We start from the raw sequence: 11,235 nt of genomic DNA on the forward strand, positions 1-11,235 counted from the left end.
CTCAGGATCCAGGAGCATAGAACACTACTCAACATCCAGGAGCATAGAACACTACTCAACATCCAGGAGCATAGAACACTACTCAACATCCAGGAGCATAGAACACTACTCAACATCCAGGAGCATGGAACACTACTCAGCATCCAGGCGCATAGCTAGCATAGAACACTACTCATGTTCCAGGAGCATAGAACACTACTCAGGATCCAGGAGCATAGAACACTCCTCAGCATCCAGGAGCATTGAACACTACTCAGCATCCAGGTGCATAGCTAGCATAGAACACTACTCAGGATCCAGGAGCATAGAACACTACTCAGGATCCAGGAGAATAGAACACTACTCAGCATCCAGGAGCATAGAACACTACTCAGGATCCAGGAGCATAGAACACTACTCAGGATCCAAGGGCATAGATAGCATAGAACACTACTCAGGATCCAGGAGCATAGAACACTACTCAGGATCCAGGAGCACAGAACACTACTCAGGATCCAGGAGCATAGCACACTACTCAGGATCCAGGAGTATAGAATATGACTCAGGATCCAGGAGCATAGAACACTACTCAGGATCCAGGAGAATAGAACACTACTCAGGATCCAGGAGCATAGAATACTACTTAGCATCCAGGAGAATAGAACACTACTCAGGATCCAGGAGCATAGAATACTACTTAGGATCCAGGAGAATAGAACACTACTCAGGATCTAGGAGCATAGAATACTACTTAGGATCCAGGAGAATAGAACACTACTCAGGATCCAGGAGCATAGAACACTACTCAGGATCCAGGAGCATAGAACACTACTCAGGATCCAAGGGCATAGATAGCATAGAACACTACTCAGGATCCAGGAGAATAGAACATTACTCAGGATCCAGGAGCATAGAACACTACTTAGGATCCAGGAGAATAGAACACTACTCAGGATCCAGGAGCATAGAACACTACTCACGGTCCAGGAGCATAGAACACTACTTAGGATCCAGGAGAAGAGAACACTACTCAGGATCCAAGGGCATAGATAGCATAGAACACTACTCAGGATCCAGGAGCATAGAACACTACTCAGGATCCAGGAGCATAGAACACTACTCAGGATCCAAGGGCATAGATAGCATAGAACACTACTCAGGATCCAGGAGCATAGAACACTACTCAGGATCCAGGAGCATAGAACACTACTCAGGATCCAAGGGCATAGATAGCATAGAACACTATTACGATTCAGCATCAAGAGTGTAAGTTCATCACCATGCAACACAACCTAGCAGCAGTGTCCATGCTGTCAAATTGATGATAGGGAACTAGGACGTGACCCGAATCCAGCATGGATCAGAAAGTCAATAAGAGAGCTGGAACCAAGGGAACCATTCTGTTATTTGATTTGATGTATTTTTTGGTACAACAGTCCATACAGTTTAAACAATTGAAAAGTATAAATAATTCCTAGAGTACACATGAAAGTATATTGGAAATACACATTTTTCCTGTGTGGTCCTCAAAATACTATCTGGTTGTACTGAGTGTCTGTTTCGTGTGAGCAGCACTATGTGAGCAGCACTATGTGAACAGCACTATGTGGGTAGCACTATGTGGGTAGCACCATGTGGTTAGCAGCACTATGTGAGCAGCAGAACTATGTGAGCAGCAGCACTATGTGAGCAGCACTATGTGAGCAGCAGCACTATGTGAGCAGCAGCACTATGTGAGCAGCACTATGTGAGCAGCAGCACTATGTGAGCAGCACTATGCGAGCAGCAGCACTATGTGGGCAGCAGCACTATGTGGACAGCAGCACTATGTGAGCAGCAGCACTATGTGAGCAGCAGCACTATGTGGACAGCAGCACTATGTGAGCAGCAGCACTATGTGAGCAGCAGCACTATGTGGGCAGCAGCAACACTATGTGAGCAGCAGCATTTTGTGAGCAGCAGCACTATATGAGCACCAACAGAAGTATGCGAGCAGCAGGACTAATTGGGCAGCACTATGTGAGCAGCACTATGTGAGCAGCAGCAGCACTATGTGAGCAGCACTGTGTGAGCAGCACTATGTGAGCAGCAGCAGCACTATGTGGGCAGCACTATGAGAGCAGCACTATGTGAGCAGCAGCAGCACTATGTGAGCAGCAGCAGCACTATGTGAGCAGCACTATGTGAGCAGCACTATGTGAGCAGCACTATGTGAGCAGCAGCAGCACTATGTGAGCAGCACTATGTGAGCAGCAGCAGCACCATGTGAGCAGCACTATGTGAGCAGCAGCAGCACTATGTGAGCAGCACTATGTGAGCAGCAGCAGCACCATGCGAGCAGCACTATGTGGGGAAACCTCTCTGTACTATGTGGGCTCTGTCCTCTCTGTCTGTACTCACTGAGTTTCCAATGTTTCAACGTCCAACCAGTAAATATGGCTGACACATTACTGCCCTATCAGAGCCAGGATCCAGCAGTGCACCACAGTGGCGCCCCTACGGCGTCCACGCTCACCATACCATAATAACCATCATAACCATAGTAACTAGGACCTTTATAATGCATGTGGTTGTGCATTGATGTTTCGTGCAAGAGTTGAAGGCTTGTTTGGGTATAATCTTAAATCTTGTTCCTTTGACGTTCATTACTAAACCCTCTGAACTCCTCTGCTTCAGACTAGTCTTTGTTTCCCAACATACACTGGATGAAGAGAGGGTATTTGATGGTCCATCATCCTCCTAGATTAATCTTGAGTGCTGTTCATTTTTATGTTAATTTAACCTATCCTTCTTAACTGCTCTCCCTCTCAAGTTCAAATTCAGGCATAGTTCCGTTAAAGGTCTCTTTGTTTCTCAACATCCTCCTACATCCTCTGATGTTGGTGACAAATTAAGTCAAAGATAACACAGACCTTTGTTATCTTCCCTAAAACTCCCTGCTTCATTCCAAATGGCACCCTATTCCCTATATTGTGTACTACTTTTGGTTCTGGTCAAATGTAGTGCACTATATAGGGAATAGCGTGCCATTTGGGACATACCCTCAAAATTCCTGACTGGTTTTAAAGGGTGATCGTAAATCTACACACACCCGTTTAATCCGTACCATAACACATACCCCGTATAATCCGTACCATATTACATAACCCGTACCATATTACATACCCCGTACCATAACACATACCCTGTATAATCCGTACCATATTACATAACCTGTACCATATTACATAACCCATTCCATAACCCATACCCCGTATAACCCGTACCATATTACATAACCGTACCATAACACATACCCCGTATTATCAGTACCATATCACATACCCCGTACCATAACACATACCCCGTATAACCCATGACATAACACATACCCTGTATCATAACACATCCCCTGTATAACCCATGACATAACACATACCCAGTTATTTTTTTAAATATTTTTTAACTATGCAAGTCAATTCTTCACATACCCCGCATAATCCGAACCATAACACATACCCCTGTATAATCTGTACCATAACACATAGCCCATATAATACGTACCATAACACATACCCCGTACCATAACACATATTACGTATAAACCGTACCATAACACATACCCCGTATAATACGTACCATAACACATAACCTTTATAATCTGTACCATAACACATAACCTTTATAATCTGTACCATAACACATAACCTTTATAATCTGTACCATAACACATAACCCATATAATACGTACCATAACACACACCATGTATAATCTGTACCATAACACATAACCCGTATAATCTGTACCATAACACATAACCTTTATAATCTGTACCATAACACATAACCAGTATAAACCCGTACCATAACACATACCACGTACAATCTGTACCATAACACATACCACGTATAATCTGTACCATAACACATACCACGTATAATCTGTACCATAACACATAACCCATATAATACGTACCATAACACATAACCTTTATAATCTGTACCATAACACATAACCAGTATAAACCATATAATACGTACCATAACACATACTCCGTACCATAACACATATTACGTATAATCCGTACCATAACACATAACCCGTATAAATCGTACCATAACACATAACCTTTATAATCTGTACCATAACACATAACCAGTATAAACCCGTACCATAACACATACCACGTACAATCTGTACCATAACACATACCACGTATAATCTGTACCATAACACATACCACGTATAATCGGTACCATAACACATACCACGTATAATCTGTACCATAACACATAACCCGTATAATCCGTACCATATTCGGCTCTGGAACTGATTAAAAGCCTCACGAAAGACACATAAATGTGTTACATTGACTTCCAAGTGAAGGAATGTGACCCCTGGCTGTATACCAACGGGGGAGTTGGGATATGCAAAAACACACATTTCCAATTCACACGTGTATTAATACACACTTACTTGTGCATATGTGAAAAAGGACAAATATAAGCAGCCACTTAATAATTATTGTTATTGTTATTATTATTATTGCTATTATTAAGCCCTGCTCTGAGGTTCTGTGGTTTCCATGGCACTAGGGAGCATCCAGGTGTCATTCGGACATTTCTGTATGGTACATGAGACTACGTCATTCCTGGGTTCATGTCTGTCCCTAATGGCACCCTATTCTTTGTATAGTGCACTACTTTTGATCAGAAGCCTACGGACTCTGGTCAAAAGTAGTGCACTATATAGGTAACACAATGCCATTTGGGACACATCCTCTGTGGTCCACACAGTGGTCCCTATCAAAGCCCTGAAGCTAAACCTAGCAGTGTCATATTATTCCTCTTTGAACCCAGAGGAAAGAATGTGTCCAGGAGGAGCCTAAAAAAGAACTAAAAGTCACTTACGCTTTCTTTCCACAGATGGCCCCTTGATACCAGTTACGACAGGTGCTGAAGTACTTCTTCTTGGTCCCCATGACCTGCTGCAGAGCGCACACGTTGGGTCTAACGGTCGCCAGGGAAACAGAGGAGACAGAATGTTAAATGAACACAGTTGGAATAGCTAAAGTATTCTGCATGCAGCATATCATGTAGTAAATACTACAGTATATGTCTGTTTGATTTCTTATCCTTATTTCACTTTCACAGTATATTTCACTTTTGTTATTTCACTTTCACAGTATATTTCACCTTTGTTTTTCACTTTCACAGTACATTTCACTTTTGTTATTTACTTTTGTCAATTTGGTAATATTTTCTTTCATAAAAATGTATCTGACATAGCTAGTTCTTGACATGAACCCGTACCATCCAGAAGGCGAGGTCAGTACAGGTGCATCAAAGCGGGGACCGAGAGACTGAAAAACAGCTTCTATCTCAAGGCCATCAGACTGTTAAACAGCCATCACTAACATAGAGTGACTGCTGCCAACATACTGACTCAAATCTCCCTGACTCAAATCTCACTTTAAAAATATATATAAATGGATGTAATAAATGTATTACTAGTCACTTTAAATAACACAACTTCAATAATGTCTACATATCCTACATTACTCATCTCATATGCATATACTGTACTCTATACCATCTACTGCATCTTGCCTATGCCGTTCGGCCATCGCTCATCCATATATTTATATGTACATATTCTTATTCATTCCTTTACTCTTGTGTGTATAAGGTAGTTGTTGTGAATTTGTTAGGTTACTTGTTAGATACTACTGCACTGTCGGAACTAGAAGCACAATCCTTTTGCTACACTCGCATGAACATCTGCTAATCGTGTATATGTGACCAATAACATTTGATTTGATTTGATTTGACATTAGCTCTTAAATGTAGTTTGGTGAACTTTAAAGCATGATAAATTTATCATTTATGAAATAATCATATTCAGAATTAAAGTCTCTGTAAATTATTATAAAAGCAGAAAAATAGTATTGTTTCAACTCAGCAAAAGTTTGCATTAAAAATGACTTTTGCATGACACATTTGTAGAGACTGTGTATGGATCAGCATAAATCAGTGACTGCAGAGCAAGCCCTTCAGATAATAATAGTAATAATAACAACAATAATAATACAAATAATAATAGCAATCATAATAACAATACTGCTACTACAACTACTTCTATTACCAATATTAATAACAATAATAACCAAAATAATAAACTTACCCCTCTTTTCTTGCTCTGACTTTACTGTGGTAGACTATCTTATCATAAGAAGAGTCCACCATGTCAAAGTTAGACAGGACAAACACAGCAAGGAGAGCTGCAAACAGGATCTTCATGATGATATCCCAGGAAGCTCCTCCAGGTACACAGGAACACTGAGAAATGGGATCTGGCTGGGGAGAGGGAACTTATATAGTAGGAGAGACTCACTAGGCTGGCTGGTTGAGGAACTAAGAGGGAGAAATGCAACACATCAAAGTCAGAGCCACCCCTGGACCACCCAGCACCCCTCCAAGACCATGTTACTCACTCCTACGCTAATACTGTGTGGTGGACATGCTACTGTACAGTGAAATAGTTGTAGGATTGACGGAAGGTGTTGTCATCCTTGAGATTGTTATTTAGTAATCATTTTCATACTGATAATTTGCTCTCACTTCAGATTTTGTACCTCAGACTCTGTTGAGATTACGTTTAAATTGAGATTACGTTTAAATTGAGATTACGTTTAAATTGAGATTACGTTTAAATTAAGATTACGTTTAAATTGAGATTACGTTTAAATAGAGATTACGTTTAAATTGAGATTACGTTTAAATTGAGATTACGGTTAAATTAAGATAACGTTTAAATTGAGATTACGTTTAAATTGAGATTACGTTTAAATTAAGATTACGTTTAAATTAAAGGAAAAACCAAGACAAGATCATACATATGGTATTCACTTATGCTATGGAAAACACATGCCTGTGGAAACCACACTGGCATGTAGAAGCCAGAACATAGATCCACCGTTCCTGTCTGAAAACAAGTAGCTAGACAGAGAGTTATCTTGTTCTAGTCAGACAAGGTCCAGACAGACCTGGTTCCATATTGCAGCATTAGTCACCTCTGTGAACAGGCAGGCACCACTGGAGGCTGTAAGTCATTGTATTCAGAACAAAGCTGGCCTCCAGATTTAAAAAGCCACAAACACACTCCAGATGGACTTAAAGGAGCTAAGTCCTCCAGTGCCAGTCACTGATCTGTATATCAACTCCTAATTATTAAACCACACAAACAAAACTCACACTGAGGTGGGAGTGAAAAATGGATTCTGTCAGAAGTAAGTTTGTGTTTAGCCCCACCTAGGGGACTGAGGGGAGTGTGACATAGAGGAGCCTATGACTATTGGAGAGGATAAGAGTGTGTAGAGGAGAGGAGGTTCAGAGTGTGGCTGTAAATACCAGAGCCATATGAACTCTTTAATACACTAGAGATGTTAGGGAGGGAGGCCTCGCTCAGCCTGTCTGTCTACATGTCAGAGGAACAAACAATGCCACAAACACAAGCCAGTGTCTCATACATCCAAGAGCCTTTAAAAAATGGAATTCAGAATTCAAACTCAATTGTTGTGGGAGGAAATTTGAGAAATTCCCAGTGATGCATTATGGGCATAAAAAATCCAGAAAACATAACACCTTTCTAAAAACGTTTTTGTTTAAGAAAGCCCTCATTCCAGTGTTTGTGTAAGAGAGCCCTCATAACAGTGTTTGTGTAAGAGAGCCCTCATACCAGTGTTTGTGTAAGAGAGCCCTCATAACAGTGTTTGTGTAAGAGAGCCCTCATACCAGTGTTTGTGTAAGAGAGCCCTCATACCAGTGTTTGTGTAAGAGAGCCCTCATACCAGTGTTTGTGTAAGAGAGCCCTCATAACAGTGTTTGTGTAAGAGAGCCCTCATACCAGTGTTTGTGTAAGAGAGCCCTCATACCAGTGTTTGTGTAAGAGAGCCCTCATAACAGTGTTTGTGTAAGAGAGCCCTCATACCAGTGTTTGTGTAAGAGAGCCCTCATACCAGTGTTTGTGTAAGAGAGCCCTCATACCAGTGTTTGTGTAAGAGAGCCCTCATAACAGTGTTTGTGTAAGAGAGCCCTCATACCAGTGTTTGTGTAAGAGAGCCCTCATAACAGTGTTTGTGTAAGAGAGCCCTCATAACAGTGCTTGTTGGTGATATGGGTCTGTTATCACTTAACTTCTAACAGAAAAGAACAAGATCATTTATTTCTATTATCTGTTGATTGTTTGCATGTGTTTGAAATGACATTTTTAAAATGAGCTGTGCAACTTTACTGTACCTTTGGAAATGGGGCAATCGAATCAAATTCTTTCTCAGAGCTACTTGAAGAGTTGAGTCTGCACCAAACAAAACCAACTAACAAGTTAATAATTGTTTTGAGCTGCCTCACATGCGCTATGAGAGACAGCGATATGTGAGGTTGGCAGGACCATAGAGATAACCCTACCGTCAGGGAGGGCAGTCTCTCTCTCTCTCTCTCTCTCTCTCTCTCTGGTTAGATGAACAGAACACGCCTACTGTTCACTAGATTCTGCACAAACAGCGGAAACTACACAGTACACAGTACACAGCATACACACCAGAAACTACACAGTACACGTACCCTGAACCCTAACACTCACAGTTTATGATGCATGAGGTGGAGAATGCAGGCAGTTGTTTACAGCCCATAGTCCAAAGTCAGGGTTTCCCAACTCCAATTGCTGTCATTGTCAAGCCAAACATCCACCACATCCATGGTGTTTTGATACAGTTTAGAATCCTATTAAACAATCTACAATCAATTCACTCTACAATCCATAATTATGTATTTCCATTAGCCAGAGTTACCAGGCAATCTCCCGGAGCAGCATGTCCCTGTTAGATGAGAGAGTAATGACAGTGTTTTTACACCCAGACTGGTCAACTCATTTAACACATGCAGTGTGACTTTTCCCTGTAAAGGCCAGTAGACTGCTGGAACACTGAGTGACTGGGGAGAGGAGCAGCAGGGAAGACGGGCTATGTCTGACTCTGAAATGGTAACCTATTCCCTATAAAGTGCACAAATGTTGACCTCAGCCCATAGTGCGACAGGGCAACGGGGGTTTGAGTCCCGGCTCAGCTGTCTGTCTGTGCCCTTAAATCCTTTATGTCTATCTCCCAAACTATACCTATCTATCCTATCATAAAATATTTTAAAAATATGTCAGACGATTGGGGGAAAATAGTAAAAAAAAACAATGGTATCATCCATGAGAGGGTTCCTCTGTGTGACCTTAACTAGTCAGAAGTAGCAGTGAAGTACCTTCATTATAGACTTGCCTAGTTAAATAAAGGTTAAACAAATTAAAATAGTAGAAAATGATTCTTCCAATTCATGTTACCATGGAGACAGAGATCTAATGAGTAGATGAGACACTCCAGCAGATCTTTAGGTGTGAAGCTGAGAATATCCATGGAAGTGCAAAAAGCTGAATGAGGAATGGTGATATGTATGTGAGGAACTCTCACTGTCTATTGAAAGGATGGTGATACTGACTTCAAATAATTTATGTTAAAAACATATTATGTTTATTGATTCATGTTGTATAGCCCTCTGGAGCTTGAATGAATGCCAGAAATAAATACAATAAAAATACTGGCAACATTAGCACTCCCTCAGAAATTATACATATCTAACCAACTCACATATCAGAATAACAGAATACAATTCAATATTTCATATGTGAATGCAGTATTATGTCATTAAGGTTAGCAATGGGATGCTGAGAGTCCAAGTATATTAATTTAAAGGGCAACTCTGGGATTCCAAAAACAACAGTGGTAACCCTGCCACTTGTTGTAATAAAAAGCTGAGGGATGGGCCTACAGAAAAAAATACTTACATTCTTAAACAGAGCTATAAAAAGCCACCCAAAATATGCACAAATGGATGTACCAATCTCAGATTTCCCATTTAAGGTTAACAATGGGATGCTGGGAACTGAGTTAGTGTGCAGTGTTAATGTCAGTACTGAGTATAGCGTCATATGGTAAGAACGTGGGGAATTCCTCACAAAAGCTAACTGCTAAGGAATTGGATTTCACAAGCTAAGCCATGTCAACGTTCAGTTGTAGGGAAGAGTGGGGTAAGTTGAGACATTTTTTACATTCAGTATCACTCCGTCAAGGGAAATATAGTATTATTTCTAACAAAGATATCTACATATATTTCAGGATGTTGTGTATCCCTGGAAATAATCAGAATTCCAGTAAACATTACAGTTTTAAAAACATAGCTTGTCCAAAAAAAGTAGTCTCTTGGCACAACTTACTCAGAATATGGGGTAAGTTGAACCATGGGACAGGGTAAGTTAAGCCGCCTTCACATTTCTGTACTGAATGAAATATTACCACTAACTTTTTAAAACCATGTCTATATTTAACACAATTAAAATCACTTTTTTGTCTTTAAATAAGTTTAAGCATATTTTAACACAGGCTTAACACCTAAAAAACTATGTACATTTTAAAGCACTATTAAGATAGGCCAGTCCCTGTTGTTACCTCCTATCCCAGCGATAATGCCTTGCATTAGGCCTGGGAAGAAAACATTTCAATTTGCTCAACTTGCCATTGGCTCAACTTACCCCATGGCCATTGGCTCAACCTACACCAAGGCCATTGGCTCAACCTACACCAAGGCAAACATTTTGACATATTAGCCAACACAGCTACTAGGATGTACTTTCATGCTAGGTTTAGGACTTCATATTGCAGCCTATAACCTCAACTGATGTATAGAACAATCTTAAAATGATCTACTTTTGTTTAGATACAAGCATCATGAAACCTCTACTACAATACATTCATTTGACTTGGTGAAATTCCATTTTTGCTCACTAATTTTCCCATGTATCTTCCTTCACAGAATCCATAAAATTACCTCTTCCTAAACATTTGGTCCAATTATTAATTTTGTGTATGGTTCCCTAGAAACAAGGGGGGCTCAACTTATCCCACTCTCCCCTACATGTACAGTATAGCATCTCTTGTGGGATTTCACTTGAAAGAAAGCGTTGCTTCTAAAGGTCTTACTCGCTTGCATAGAAAACCAATCTTCTGTAGGCCCTACTTCTGGTCTTCTGGTGGTAGTGGAGCCCAATCCTGGATTTCCAGCTGCAGTGGCAGACAGGGCATGTGAAGGCTTGGTTGGAGGGGGGCAGGAGTAGCGCTGCAAGCATCAGGAGTAGCCCTGCGAGCTTCAGGAGTAGCCCTGCGAGCTTCAGGAGTAGCC

The 11,235-nt window shown here is 40.8% G+C and overlaps 1 protein-coding gene across 2 annotated transcripts in view; it reads right to left on the reverse strand.

The window, feature by feature from the left end:
- LOC139385949 (periostin-like) overlaps positions 1–6,415 on the reverse strand; it is a 43,111-nt gene extending 36,696 nt beyond the window's left edge. For both annotated transcript variants that reach the window (XR_011628993.1, XM_071131258.1), the window contains exons 1-2: positions 6,143–6,415; positions 4,870–4,968 (exon numbers count right to left, since the gene is read on the reverse strand). Coding sequence is in view for 1 of the 2 variants with exons in the window: in XM_071131258.1 (XP_070987359.1) it covers positions 4,870–4,968; positions 6,143–6,258 (215 nt within the window). In the remaining variant the exon portion in view is untranslated. The remainder of the gene's footprint in view (positions 1–4,869; positions 4,969–6,142) is intronic.
- Between the last annotated feature and the right edge of the window lie 4,820 nt (positions 6,416–11,235).

The sequence above is a fragment of the Oncorhynchus clarkii genome, chromosome 27 (genome assembly GCF_045791955.1).
Source record: "Oncorhynchus clarkii lewisi isolate Uvic-CL-2024 chromosome 27, UVic_Ocla_1.0, whole genome shotgun sequence".
NCBI lineage: Eukaryota > Metazoa > Chordata > Actinopteri > Salmoniformes > Salmonidae > Oncorhynchus > Oncorhynchus clarkii.